Raw genomic sequence first — 15,101 nt, 5'->3', positions numbered from 1 at the left:
CCCACATGCAATATATAACAATAAAATACAAAATACACAAATACAAACTGTGGCAGCAAAAAAACAATCTATAAACATTCCCCCTCCCACCCATCCATGCCCTACAATAACAACCACCACTGCCCTGGGGGGCACTTCTGGCGATGTCTGGCCTATGGAGCCCATTTGGTCAGGGAGAGACCAAATCTTCCTAGTGTGGCCTCAAGAAAATGCCTAGTGGAAGAGCTCTGTTTTGCAGGCCCTGCAGAACTGTGCTAGCTCTGCCAGGGCCCTCAACTCTACTGGGAGCTCATTCCACCAGGTCGGGGCCAGGACCGAAAAGGCCCTGGCTCTGGTTGAGGCCAGGCATACATCAAACCCACAGAGTGGGGAGCCCAGTGGAGGGGCATAAGGAGACAAACAGTTGCTCAGATATGCGGGGCCCAGTCTGTGGATGGCTTTAAAGGTAACAACCCAAATCTTTAACCTGATCCGGAAGCTAACTGGCAACCAACGCACCTGCCTCAACACAGGCTGGATATGGGTCCTACAGGACGGCCTCACAAGATCCCTAGCAGCTGCATTTTGAATCAATTTTAATTTCCATGTCAGAGATCAGGGCAGACCCATGGAGAGCAAGTTACAGAAGTCTAATCTGGAAGTGACCATTGTGTGGATCACTGTGGCCAAGTGTTCTGGGAACAGATAGGGTGCTAGTAGCCTCACTTGGCACAGTTAGTAAACACCTCTTGGGCTACCCTCATAATCTGAGCTTTCACAGACAAGGAGGCATCAAATATCACCCCCAAATTCCTGGCAGTAGGTACAGCCATAAACTGCATTCCATCCAAGATGGGAAGGCACGCTTCCTGGTCCTGCCACCATCTACTTAGCCATAGGACCTCTATCTTGGAGGGGCTGAGTTTTAGGTGACTCTGCCTGAGCCATCCAGATACTGCTTCCAAACATACGGCAAATGTTTCTGGGGCAGAGTCCATCTGTCCGTCCATCACCAGAGGTCGTCCATCAAGCAATCAGCACAGTCTCTACCCCATGGCCAGGTCAAAAGCCTGACTGGTATGGGTCCAGGGCTGAAGTTTCCTCCAAGAATGGCAGAAGCTGGTCTGCAGTGGCCCTCTCAACCACCTTACCCAGAAACGCCAAATGTGAGACCAGGCAATAGCTGGCGGGGTCCCACAGATCTAAAGATAGTTTTTTTTCAGAAGAGGGTGAACCACTGCCTCCTTCAGGGAACTCCCCAGATGATAAAGAGAGATTGACAAAAGTCCTCAAAGGACCTCCTATCGATTGGTCACCCAATTGGAGCACCCATGACAGACAGGGATCCAGGTAGCAATTGGCCACCACCACTGACCCCAGCAACTTGTCCACTTCAGTTAAAGAGAACTGCCTCAAGCCAACAAACATCACCTCCCTTGATGGCCAAGGAGCTTTCAGTTCACGTTCTCTATCAATCGTGGCAGGAAGGTCCCAGAGGAGTGATAAGATTTTATCTATAAAAAAGTTCTCAAATGCCTCATAATTCAAATAGAATCTACTACTATTCTGGCACTCTTCCTCAAGGGCAGAAAGAGTCCCTAAATAATCTTGTTTTATCAATCTTAATTGCATTCATTATTGAAAAGTAATCTAAAATTAGATAGCCATTTTATGATTAGTGACCTTGCTTTTTTACTTTCACTGTGAAAGAAGACTTCTCCTAAAATTGTTCCCAATGTTATGCGTAATCCTCCTTGGTTCTGAAGTCTTCCAAGCATATTCTGAATCATAGCAGTCCTTCCACTACCAGAGTCACCTAAAATTAATATGAAGTTATTTTTATTTTTGTAATAAATTACGAAATTGCTTTTCCAAGTGGTGTAAGGCAACCTAGTAAAAAATATACAAAATATAAACAGAAAAATACAATTTTAAAACTTAAAAAGGTGCTAAAATATTTGGTAATCTCAACAATACTAAAGAACAGCAAATGTTTATAACAATAATTCAAAAATCTGATTGTGGAGAAGGTGCCAATCTAAGGGTGATTAAGCCATGATTCCAACTGGTCTTTTAGCATCTCCTCCAATGAAACATCTACAGTGTTTTATAATATTTAAGGAGCAATCCTAAACAGGTCTACTCAGAAACCCCATTTTATTCAGTCGTAGTCCCCGTCACCCTCTCAGAGGTAGGTATGTGGCCTCCCTATGAACTCATCTCAACATTCCACAGCCAATAGAAGAGCCATTGTTGCTGTTCAAATGCACCAATGTGTACACAGCCTGCTCATTTAATGAGGGAAGGGACTCTGCACAAACATGCAGCATTCTTTCTATTGCTGTTGGGCCTTTTGCAACATGGAGAACACCTTGCAAAAGCTTCTCAAATGTAGGGGGCCCAAGACATAAACTGCATTCTTTAAGCACTGAAATCTGAAGATGGGAGAAGAACCTGTGTATGAAGAACTGGGCCTGAGCCTCAACTGCTGAAAGAGTCACTAATGTACTGTGTTCAATACTTAGGGCCATTCCGCACCGGGATCCATGTAGCAAATTGTTTGCTGAACGAAAAATCGCCATTTTAAATAGTGGAATTCGGCGTAACGCATACCTGCCTTTGTAGTGGAATCCAGTTGCGTTTCTATCGTTTGCCACAGGGTTCTGGTCTCGGCAAAAATCGCTAGAAAGGAAGTGCTATTGCTGAGCTGTGTCCCACCCCTGGCCATCAAGCAGCCAATGGGCAGCCGTTATCATGCTCCCAAACAGCCCCTTTCCCTTTAAGGAAGGTTTTTAAAAAAAACACACATACACACACCCGTTGCAACGAATATGCGTTGATTCGTTGCAACGGAGAGACCCATCCAGCTAGCTGGTGATGTTTGAGCTGCTGCTTCATCGTTGCCACGCTCCCCCCGAGTGAAAAAAAAAATCCCCCCCCTCACGGGCGTGATTTTCGGCCGAAAACAGTGTGAAAAATAAAGTGAAAATAAACCAGCAAACGGGCCTCTGCGATGCTTGTGCTTAGTGATTTTAAACAGAGGGGCTGCAGCCAGCGAAGCCTTGCTGGATAAACGAAGGCTCGCTGGTGCGTTGATCTCCGCTCGCTCGGAGAAAAAAAAATGGCGATCGCTTCGCCGGAAGATCAGAGAAGAGAGCCAGGGGGAGGGACTTTGCAGAAACCGCAACAATGGTAACACACAGAACTTTCCCACTAGTGTTGCAGATTGGTTGCAGGAGTGTAGCGCTTTCCGGAGGGTGAATCCCACTTTTTGGGATTTCCCTGAAAGCGCTACAACGAAGCGCTTTTTGCGGATAGGTTTCAGGAGTGTTGCAGATTGTCAACGACGTTGTGCATAACGGCAAAACTGTAGCGATTTCAATTAGTAACCATTGTGCTATTTTGGACGAATGCGGAACGGCCCTTAGTTGCTGAACGAAGCTTCCCTGTCTGACATATTTTACCCCTCTCTCTGCTGTTTGCTCCACTCTTTAAATATACAAAACTTTAATTCCTCACATTGTTGACATACACAATTGCAAAAAGATTATCTCTGCTTCCTGTAGTGGTAAGTGCTGGACGAACAGAAATATTTAAATATCAAGTGACTATGAAAACAAAAACAAAGAGCCGGAGAATTAAGATCTTAAAGCAGGCTAACAGGCAATGCACTTCAGAAATATACTTATTTGAGCAAATTTTTATAAATCAACGTTTTTTGTTTTCTCACTTCATCTGAAATACCTTTTGTATTAATAGGTTAATTTCTCTGGTGCCTTTATATTTATTGAATTGTAATGATAGTAAAGAGCCTGTTGTGGCGCAGAGTGGTAAGGCAGCGACATGCTGTATGAAGCTCTGACCATGAGGCTGGGAGTTTGATCCCAGCAGCCGGCTCAAGGTTGACTCAGCCTTCCATCCTTCCGAGGTTGGTAAAATGAGTACCCAGCTTGCTAGGGGGTAAACGCTAATGACTGGGGAAGGCACTGGCAAACTACCCTGTATTGAGTCTGCCATGAACATGCTAGAGGGCGTCACCCCAAGGTTCAGACATGACCCGGTGCTTGCACAGGAGATACCTCTACCTTTACCTTTAATGATAATAAAATTCTAAGGTATTCTGTAAGGTAATATTTGTTGTTATGTGCGAAGTCGTGTCCGACCAATCGCGACCCCATGGACAATGATCCTCCAGGCCTTCCTGTCCTCTACCATTCCCTGGAGTCCATTTAAGTTTGCACCTACTGCTTCAGTGACTCCATCCAGCCACCTCATTCTCTGTCGTCCCATTCTTCTTTTGCCCTCAATTGCTCCCAGCATTAGGCTCTTCTCCAGGGAGTCCTTCCTTCTCATGAGGTGGCCAAAATATTTGAGTTTCATCTTCAGGATCTGGCCTTCTAAAGAGCAGTCAGGGCTGATCTCCTCTAGGACTGACCGGTTTGTTCGCCTTGCAGTCCAAGGGACTCGCAAGAGTCTTCTCCAGCACCAGAGTTCAAAAGCCTCAATTCTTTGACGCTCGGCCTTCCTTATGGTCCAACTTTCGCAGCCATACATTGCAACTGGGAAGACCATAGCCTTGACTAAACGCACTTTTGTTGGCAGGGTGATGTCTCTGCTTTTTAGGATGCTGTCTAGATTTGCCATAGCTTTCCTCCCCAGGAGCAAGCGTCTTTTAATTTCTTTGCTGCAGTCCCCATCTGCAGTGATCTTGGAGCCCAGGAAAATAAAATCTGTCACTATCTCCATTTCTTCCCCTTCTATTTGCCAGGAATTGAGAGGGCCGGATGCCATGATCTTTGTTTTCTTGATGTTGAGTTTCAAGCCAACTTTTGCACTCTCCTCCTTCACCTGCATCAACAGGCTCTTTAGTTCCTCTTCACTTTCTGCCATTAGAGTGGTATCATCTGCATATCTGAGGTTGTTGATATTTCTCCCTGCAACCTTGATCCCAATTTGTGACTCCTCTAATCCCGCATTTCTCATGATGTGCTCTGCATACAAGTTAAATAGGCAAGGCGACAGTATACAGCCTTGCCGAACTCCTTTCTCAATTTTGAACCAGTCAGTGATTCCATGTTCAGTTCTCACTGTTGCTTCTTGACCTGCATATAAATTTCTCAAGAGACAAATAAGATGCTCTGGTATTCCCATCTCTTTAAGAACTTGCCACAATTTGTTGTGTTCCACACAATCAAAGGCTTTAGCATAGTCAATGAAGCAGAAGTAGACGTTCTTCTGGTACTCCCTAGCTTTCTCCATGATCCAGCGTATGTTGGCAATTTGATCTCTAGTTCCTCTGCCTCTTCGAAATCCTGCCTGTACTTCTGGAAGTTCTCGGTCCACATATTGCTGGAGCCTAGCTTGTAAGATTTTGAGCATAACTTTGCTAGCATGAGAAATTAGTGCAATGGTGCGGTAGTTTGAACATTCTTTGGCATTGCCCTTCTTTGGAATTGGAATGTAAACTGACCTTTTCCAATCCTGTGGCCATTGTTGAGTTTTCCAAATTTGCTGGCATATTGAGTGTAGCACTTTTACTGCATCGTCCTTTAAGATTTTGAATAGTTCAACTGGAATGCTGTCACCACCACTAGCTTTATTGTTACTCAGACTTCCTAAGGCCCATTTGACTTCACATTCCAGGATGTCTGGCTCCAGGTCAGTCACTACCCCATTGTGGTCATCAGGGATGTTAAGCTCGCTCTTGTATAGTTCTTCTGTATAATTTTGCCACCTTTGTTTAATCTCTTCTGCTTCTGTGAGGTCCCTACCATTTTGGTCCCTTATCATACCCATCTTTGCATGAAACGTTCTCTTCATATCTCCAATTTTCTTGAAAAGATCTCTGGTCCTCCCGATTCTATTGTTTTCTTCTATTTGTTTGCACTGTTCATTTAAGAAGGCATTCTTATCTCTTCTAGCTTTTCTCTGGAATTCTGCATTCAGTTGGGTGTATCTTTCTCTTTCTCCCTTGCCTTTCACTTCCCTTCTCTCCTTAGCTATTTGTAAAGCTTCCTCAGACAGCCATTTTGATTTCTTGCACTTCTTTTTCTTTGGGATGGTTTTAGTTGCTACCTCTTGCACAATGTTGCGAACCTCCATCCATAGTTCTTCAGGCACTCTGTCTATCAGATCTAATTCCTTAAATCTATTTGTCACCTCCACTGTGTATTCGTCGGGGATATGATTTAGTTCATACCTGAGTGGCCTAGTGCTTTTCCCTACTTTCTTCAATTTAAGCCTAAATTTTGCAACAAGAAGCTCATGATCTGAACCACAATCAGCTCCTGTTCTTGTTTTTATTGACTGGATAGAACTTTTCCATCTTTGGCTGCAGAGCACATAGTCAATCTGATTTCTGTGTTGACCGTCTGGTGATGTCCATGTGTAGAGTCGTCTCTTGGGTTGCTGGAAAAGAGTGTTTGCTATGACCATTGTATTCTCTTGACAAAATTCTACCAGCCTATGCCCTGCTTCATTTTGTACTCCAAGGCCAAACTTGCCTGTTATCCCGGTTATCTTTTGGCTTCCTACTTTAGCATTCCAATCCCCCATGATGATAAGCACATCATTTTTGGGCGTTGCTTCTAGAAGGTGTTGTAGGGCTTCATAGAACTGATCAACTTCATCCTCTTCAGCAGCAGTGGTTGGGGCGTAGACCTGGATCACTGTGATGTTGAATGGTTTGCCTTGGATTCGAACTGAGATCATTCTGTCATTTTGGGGATTGTATCCCAAGACTGCTTTTCCTACTCGCTTATTGATTATGAAGGCTACTCCATTTCTTCTGCGAGATTCTTGTCCACAGTAGTATACCTGATGGTCATCTGAATTAAATTCACCCATTCCTGTCCATTTTAGTTCACTGATTCCTAAAATGTCGATGTTCAGTCTTGTCATTTCTTGTTTAACCACGTCCAGCTTGCCTTGATTCATGGATCTGACGTTCCAGGTTCCTATGGAATAAAAATCTTTACAGCATCGGACTGTCTTTTCGCCACCAGTTACTTCCACAACTGAGCGTCCTTTCGGCTTTGGCCCAGCCGCTTCATTCATTCTGGCGCTACTCGTACTAGCCGTCTGCTCATCCCCAGTAGCATATTGGACACCTTCCGACCTGAGGGGCTCATCTTCCAGCGTCATATCGTTATGCCTATTGGAACTGTCCATAGAGTTTTCATGGCAAAGATACTGGAGTGGTTTGCCATTTCCTTCTCCAGTGGATCACCTTTTGTCAGAGCTCTCAACTATGACCTGTCCGTCTTGGGTGGCCCTGCACGGCATAGCTCATAGCTTCACTGAACTACGCAAGCCCCCTTGCCACAACAAGGCAGCGATCCTCGAAGGGGGGTAAGGTAATATACGTATTTTAAAAATGCAGCTTTCCAATAGATTATATCCATATTGAAACAAACATGGATGGGAAAAGGAATTATTTGTTGGTCATAAATAGTATTTGGGAACTGATGATTCCAGTATGATTTTATATGTTGAAACATATCCATGACTGTGTTACCTTGGGTATGCTGTGCTAAATTAAATTAAATTGCATATCATATTTCCCAGCTTACTATAACACAGTACATATGATTTACAACACATTTAACTGGGTAGGGTATCTGTTCTGCTTCTAGATGTAACACCACCATTTTAGTAGATTATTAGCAAGTAGAAATGGCAGCAGAATTTTCTTATAACTTCTCAGTTTTTAGTGCAGTTACAGTTAGGTATTTCTGGAATCTTGAACTCTTTCATTCAAATAATAGATGTTGGGAATCTTGAAATGACCATGATCAATATTCGGACTCACTAAGATTGAACTTTTCATTACACACCGAGCACCTCACTAGATCACCTTGATGTTTTCCCCCCTCAGAATTTGAGTGAACACCATTTTGAGCAACTTTTGAGCAACTGGCCCCTGCCTGGTAGAATGAGCTCCCAGAGAACATCTGGGTCCTAATGAAACTATCACAGTTCCACAGGGCCTGTAATATGGAACTCTTCCACCAGGCTTATGGTTGAGGCATGTTCAGACAAATGAGTTATCAACATAATGGGGGTTCCCCTGAAATCTAGATAGCTCTCACTGTCTACCTTGGAAGAACACCTATGAAGATTCCACCAATTGTTTGTCTACTTTTAATTGTTTTAACTGAGTTTAAACTTTATTGTATTGCTTTTATATGTTGTGAACTGCCCTGAGATGGCAAGCCCATGCAGAAACCATTTTATAGGCTTTCTTGTGTACATTGATTCCTCTGTTACAGGGTCATGCTACAAGCAGTAAATTGAACAGCTCTTCTTCATAATGCAGAATAAGATTCATATGGTCTGCATATAAGTCCGCATTCATATAAGTCTGCACTTACTTTGTTTATTCCATTGTCAATCCTGTTGAATTCAGATCAATTTGAACTCAGGTCTTCTCCCCCCCCCCCCATTGAAACAGAAAACTGTTCTGCACATGGTTAGGGTTGTTCTGAAGGGGGGGGGAGCCAAGCATAGCCTCTTTCTTTCTTTTCTTGAAGGGGGGGGGGAAGAAGATCAAAGAAGGCAGAGGGGGGAGAAAAAAGTCCAAGACCGACAGAAGTTGAGAGAAATTAGGGGCTTCTCTTTTAAGGCAAGCTTGTCACATGAGCAGCTTTGGCCAATCAGGGGTTCTCTACCACGGAGCAGAGCCCAGATTCAAAACAGCCTGCTTTCTCAATCCGAATCTTAAAATATTGAGGGATAAAAGCATTCTAAGATATCGCACAATAAAGGTAGGGTCACTCCGCATCAATCCTGCTTGTTGCAGAAGGAAAATTTAAATCGCCCAAAATCAAAACAGAAAAGGCATTCTGTGTAGACAGCAGGGACTGAATCGACCTGGGATTGGAATAAAAGCTCCATGCAATTTACACCATGGTTGCAAATTAGTCTTTTCTGAGTTAGTGTGCCTGCCTTTTCTATTAACAAACACTAGGCATGATGTTCTTGGTAGGCATCCAGCCTCAAGAAATCTTTAACAAGTAGAATTTGGCAGATTTGGAAGAAGGGCTAAAACTTTCATTAGATGATGGGAGAATGTATATGGATTTATCTCTAGATTTTACCATTTCTCAGTCTTTCCTGTTAATGATAACAGAGTTAAGCAGGATGCAGGGAGAACCTTGCACATTTAAATTACTAAATGTGAGGAGTTAAAAGTTTTGTCTATTTAAATAATGGGGCAAAACACAGACAGGGAAGCTTTGCTCAGAAATTAAGTGTTGAACACAGTACATCAGCGACTTTTTCAAAAGTTGAGGCCCAGGCCCCATTTCTTTATACATAGGTTCTTCTTCCATCTCCAGGTTGCGTGTCAAGAGGACTGGCAGTCTTCTAGCAAAGGTTGGATACACACTTTTCTTGGATGCTTTAGGGTGCTTAGGGCTGATCCTGCGTTGAGCAGGGGGTTGGACTAGATGGCCTGTATGGCCCCTTCCAACTCTATGATTCTATGATTCTATGTTCTGAGGCTTCAATGAAGATCTTGATACTTTACAATATGAGTTCCTTGATACTTTACAGCCACAGTTTTATTAGCACAAGCAATGGAGCATTGGCATTGCATGGGTGGATCCAGCCATCTTGTAGACAGACAACCACAAGGAAGCCAGTGGCTCCCAGCTGAAGCAATCAGGCAACCCAATTTTTCTTGCAGCCCTGCTCCAGCTCTTTCTGTCCTGATGGCACCCTGAGAGGGTGACAGACTTTTGGGAAACTCCACAGTTGCTAGTCTCTACTAGGTTCCCCCTGCCTCCTAGAAATGCAAGCCAGCCAGTCTCCACCACCAGGGGGTGGTACTGTGGTTCATCATCCACACAGTCCCTTATAGAGGCTGCCATAATGGGGGAGTCCAGTGTGTAGACTTTGTCTCCCCCCCCAATAAGGATCTGACTATGCCCAAAATTGCAGCTGTGATAAGAATAAGTAAGAACGCACGTGACCATGCTGCAATCCACCATAACACTGCTATAACATCCTGACAACAGTGCAAATCAAAATGTCAGTGACTGACTAAAGTGTCTCCACTGCAGACAATAAATAGAATGGGAAGGCTGGGTTGCTCTGAAGCCAGTCTTTGAATAAAGAGGACAGGAGTCTGTGTGCTGCCCCTTTAAAGGGTCATCTTCCCCTGACCCTGCCCTTGGCCTTCCCAGCTCCTGCCCTTGTGTAGGGCACAGGCTATGTTTGGTGTGCTGGGCATACTGGGTCTGCCCAGCCTCCTGGAATACCTCATGGGTTTCATGCCTGCCAGGATCCTCTTCTAGCCTCACATCTTTTGCTGCTTCAATTTGCAGTCTTGGTTGAGTTGCAGCCATATTTGCGGGGCTTAAAGAGTGCCTCTTAGGATCCCTCTATTTTGGAAGTGTTTGTGGGTATCCTTCATGTCACAAAATGCGCAGCAGCAACAGAAAGCATGCCGCAAGCCTGTGTAGAGTCTCCTTCCCCATTTAAAGAGCTGTGCCCATTGGTGCATTTGAGTAGCAACATTGGCTCTCCTATTGGCTGTGGAATGTTGAGATGCTTGCATAGAGGGGACGCATACATACCTCTGAGGTAAGGGGAGTGAAGGAAGGGTAGCCAGTGGGGGAGGAGTAGCCAGCGGCGAGTAGGAATGGGGGAACGGTTGCAGGTCGGTGGGGGAGGGGTGGCAGGTGGAGAGAGGATTTGGGAGATGGGAAGCTATCACTCTGATGGAATGTACTCCCCTTACATTACTTCTATGCATCTATATATGAATTTTAAAAAATCAATTAAAATAATACAGGACACTAAATATAGGATCAATAATACATCCCTAAAGATTCTTGATAACTGTATTTAAATTCCATACCAATATCATCATTTACTAGAATTTTATAATAGCATATTTAAATTAAGAACATTACAAGTAATCAGTCTAGCTTTTATACTTTTAGATAATTAATTACTCAATATTTTTAATCAGACAGCACTTTTTCTGTTTAATAGTTCTTAAGAATTACTTTACCTATAATGAGTACTGGATGTTTATTCAATAAAAGAAGACTTGTTAAGAAAGTGTACCGAATTGTATCAATATTGGGAATAAATGCAAGGGGTGCTCGTTTTATTTCTTGATTTTCATCCATTTTTGTATCAGTGTTAGATGAATCTGAAAGGTCTGCTGTCTCTAAATTTAAAAGAAAAAAAATAAAACATTTGACTTCTTGTTTTCTTTTCCTTTACATAACAGATCTTTCCTTAAACAAAATGGAATTCATTAAGCAGTTTTCTCTAGTATTTTGTGTTTTCTTCCACGGGACTTTCCATCTGCTGCCGTCACTTTTAATTATCCTCCTGATTTCAAAACATTACATTGATGACTGCAACCGTCAGATCTGGAATTTCATAACTGATTCAACCCAGTTTTGTGGTTTGATTATTTGCCTTGGTTATTCTGATAAACTTTGAATTTATAGCTCATAACAAATTAATGCCTTAATATTATCCTAGCAATGTAGTAATTCACTATCTAGTTATTGTCAGGGGTGTACAGCAGGCCGGGGTGTACAGCAACTCCCCTCGGTACCAAAAACCCCCGTGGGCCCGAAGCTGGGACCGCAGCTCCGGCAACTGCCGGTCACCGTCCAGGGCAGCTCAGAACTCCAGAAGGGACTCTTCAGGTGTCTGCGGCAAATCCCTCACCCCGCCCTGCTTCGTTCCCTCTCGTTTCGCCTGGCTCTGAGTCTGAAGTTACATGCTCCTCCTTCTCCCTGGAATATATCAACACGTCATCCAGTTAACCCCCCCCCCCCCCGGTACAATAAATCATGCAATGCCTCATTTATCACATTCATGAAAATACCCGGAGAGCTGCTTAACCCAAACGGCATGATGCAGTATTCAAATTGCCCCGAGGGGGTGTTAAAAGCGGTCTTCCACTCATCCCCCTCCGCAATCCTGACCCGGAAGTAGGCATCCCTCAAGTCCAGTTTCATGAATATCTGACCCTCCCCCAGCTGACCCAACAGGTCCTTGATCAACGATAGGGGGTAAGTGTTCACCCGGGAGATGGCATTGATGGCCCGGTAATCAGTGCACAGTCTTAGCGAACCGTCCTTCCTTTTGACAAGGAGTACTGGGGCGGCCACGGGCGAGGTGGCCAGCCTGATGAAACCCCATTCCAAATTCTTGTCCACGTAGGCTCACAGCTCCCGTAGTTCGGCCGGACTCATGTTGTACAGCTCATGTTGTACGCCTCAGCCAGATGGCAATAGCAGGGTGGGATGCCCTCCACCTCCCCTGAATAGAGTCCCAGAGTGCGGATCCAGGGATTGAGGACCACAGGGCTCGCCGACCAGGGTACGATGGTGCCGAACATGGCAGTCGGGGGAGACTCGGGCTGGTCTCAGTACCAGAAATGCAGCTTGCAGTTTGAATGGGAAAACATGAGGCGTTTCTCATCCCAATTGATCTCCGGGCAGTGGAGCTCCATCCAGTCTATGCCCAGGAGAATTGAAAATCCCACGACCAGGGCGATGGTGAGGGACAGGTGCTCCCAGTGGGGGCCAATGTTCAGGGCCAAGGATCCGGTCGAATGCCGAATTGCTCCTCCCTCCCACCGGGACCCCATTCACTTGCCTCATGATGATGGGTTTTACCAAGTCTTCCAGGGAGGCCCCCAGTGCCTGGACCCGCTCTGGTTTGACCAAAGAAGTGGTGCAGCCGGAGTCCATGCAGACTTGGACATCGATCCTGGTGTCCGCCTCCTCGTTGATCAATATCGCTGGGAGGAAGATGGGAGGTAGGATCCGTCGGGGTGGCGCCGTAGTGCCGATGAAGAGGGTTTGCAGAGGGGCACCCGACTGGGCGGACCGTCCTCGTTTCCCGAGCCCTCCGACAGCTGCGGCTCCGGGCTGGTCCGCTGCGCCCCCTGTTTGTCCTCGGCCATTCCTACCGGGGCTAGGAGCGCTCACAGGCCGCTCGACTTACCCCCAGGCTTGTCTGTAGGGCGGGCACGATCAGTGGGAGGGCACGGCTTCCCTCGGTCCTGTGGGGCGGCAAACTTACTTTTTGCAAGGCGCGTGGAGCAGACGGAGGCGAAGTGCCCCTTGCCCCCGCATTCGTGGCACAGGCTCTGCTGGCGGCAGCGTTCTTGGTTGAGGACGGCCGCAAGTGCAGGAGGGGCCGCCAGGGGCCTAGGGGCCGTCAGCTGCTGATCAAATTTGGAGCATTGCAGGAGTCTGGCCGCCTCTTGTCAGCGGATGTAGGCCTTATACTCCACAAGCTCAGTCTCTATCATCCTCGCCACCTCTATCCACTGCTCACAAAGTGCAGCATCGACATCCTCTCGTTGGTCAGGCGGTCGGTAGCAGACACCAACCACTGCACTGTTTGTTTTCCCCTTGCTTATTTTCACCCAGATGCTTTCCACTGTAGATATGCTCTCCTTCACTAGAATTTCCTGACAGGTAAGTCCTTTCCTCACATACAGTGCCACTCCTCCACCTCTTCGATCTATTCTGTTTTTTCTGAACTGTTCATATCCATCCACCATTACATTCCAGTCATGAGAATCATTCCACCAACTTTCTGTGATGCCTACTAGATCATACCTTTCCATCAGCATGAGAAGTTCTAGCTCTTCCTTCTTATTGCCCATGCTTCGGGCGTTAGTATAAAGACATCTGATCCAAGGAAGTCAGCATGGATTTGTCTCCAACAGGTCCTGCCAGACCAACCTGGTTTCCTTTTTTGACCAAGTAACAGGTTTGCTGGATCGGGGAAATTCGGTTGATGTCATTTACTTGGATTTTAGTAAAGCTTTTGGCAAGGTTCCCCATGATGTTCTGATGGATAAGTTGAAGGACTACAATCTGGATTTTCAGATAGTTAAGTGGCTAGGGAATTTGTTAGAGAACCGCACTCAAAGAGTTGTTGTCAATGGTGTTTCATCAGACTGGAGAGAGGTGAGTAGCGAGGTACCTCAGGGCTCCGGGCTCGGCCTGGTAATTTTTAACATATTTATTAATGACCTAGATGAGGGGGTGGAGGGACTACTCATCAAGTTTGCAGATGACACCAAATTGGGAGGACTGGCAAATACTCCGGAAGATAGAGACAGAGTTCAACGAGATCTGAACACAATGGAAAAATGGGCAAATGAGAACAAGATGCAATTTAATAAAGATAAGTGTAAAGTTCTGCATCTGGGTCAGAAAAATGAAAAGCATACCTACTGGATGGGGGATACGCTTCTAGGTAACACTGTGTGTGAACGAGACCTTGGGGTACTTGTGGATTGTAAACTAAACATGAGCAGGCAGTGTGATGCAGCGGTAAAAAAGGCAAATGCCATTTTGGGCTGTATCAACAGAGGCATCTGAGTCCAGTGGCACTTTTAAGACCAACAAAATTTTATTCAAAGAATAAGTTTTCATGGTTATTCACATTTTGTCAGTTACATCTTTGTGTACCGCTTTACTCTTCTCTGGTTCGGCCTCACTTGGAGTACTGTGTTCAGTTTTGGGCACCCCAGTTGAAGAGGGAAGTTGACAAACTGGAACATGTCCAGAGGAGGGCAACAAAGATGGTGAAGGGTTTGGAGACCAAGACATATGAAGAAAGGCTGGGGGAGCTTGGTCTGTTTAGCCTGGAGAGAAGACGACTGAGAGGGGATCTGATAACCATCTTCAAGTATTTAAAAGGGTGCCATATGGAGGATGGAGCAGAATTGTTCTCTCTTGCCCCAGAGGGACAGACCAGAACGAATGGGATGAAATTAATTCAAAAGAAATTCCATCTAAACATCCGGAAGAAATTCCTGACAGAGCGGTTTCTCAGTTGAACATGCTTCCTCTGGAGGTGGTGGGTTCTTCATCTTTGAAAATTTTTAAACAGAAGCTAGATAGCCATCTGATGGAGAGGCTGATTCTGTGAAGGCAAAGGGGTGGCAGGTTACCGTAGATGAGCGTTTGGGATGTGAGTGTCCTGCATAGTGCAGGGGGTTGGACTAGATGACCCATGTGGTCCCTTCCAACTCTATTATTCTATGATTCTATGATTCTATGTACATGAAAATTTATATCTTGAAAAAAATTTCCTTGATCTTATAGGTGTCACTGAACTAA

At 45.2% G+C, this 15,101-nt stretch overlaps 1 protein-coding gene across 4 annotated transcripts in view; it reads right to left on the bottom strand.

Annotated features, from left to right (window-relative positions):
• DNAH14 (dynein axonemal heavy chain 14) overlaps window positions 1–15,101 on the bottom strand; it is a 291,965-nt gene that overhangs the window by 124,605 nt on the left and 152,259 nt on the right. For all 4 annotated transcript variants that reach the window (XM_077340659.1, XM_077340670.1, XM_077340680.1 and 1 more), the window contains exons 42-43: window positions 11,000–11,161; window positions 1,663–1,795 (exon numbers count right to left, since the gene is read on the bottom strand). In XM_077340659.1, coding sequence (XP_077196774.1) covers window positions 1,663–1,795; window positions 11,000–11,161 — 295 coding nt within the window. The remainder of the gene's footprint in view (window positions 1–1,662; window positions 1,796–10,999; window positions 11,162–15,101) is intronic.

Source organism: Paroedura picta, chromosome 1 (genome assembly GCF_049243985.1).
Source record: "Paroedura picta isolate Pp20150507F chromosome 1, Ppicta_v3.0, whole genome shotgun sequence".
NCBI lineage: Eukaryota > Metazoa > Chordata > Lepidosauria > Squamata > Gekkonidae > Paroedura > Paroedura picta.
The sequence above is the reverse complement of the archived record's forward strand: the minus strand, read 5'-3'. Positions and strand labels throughout refer to the sequence as shown.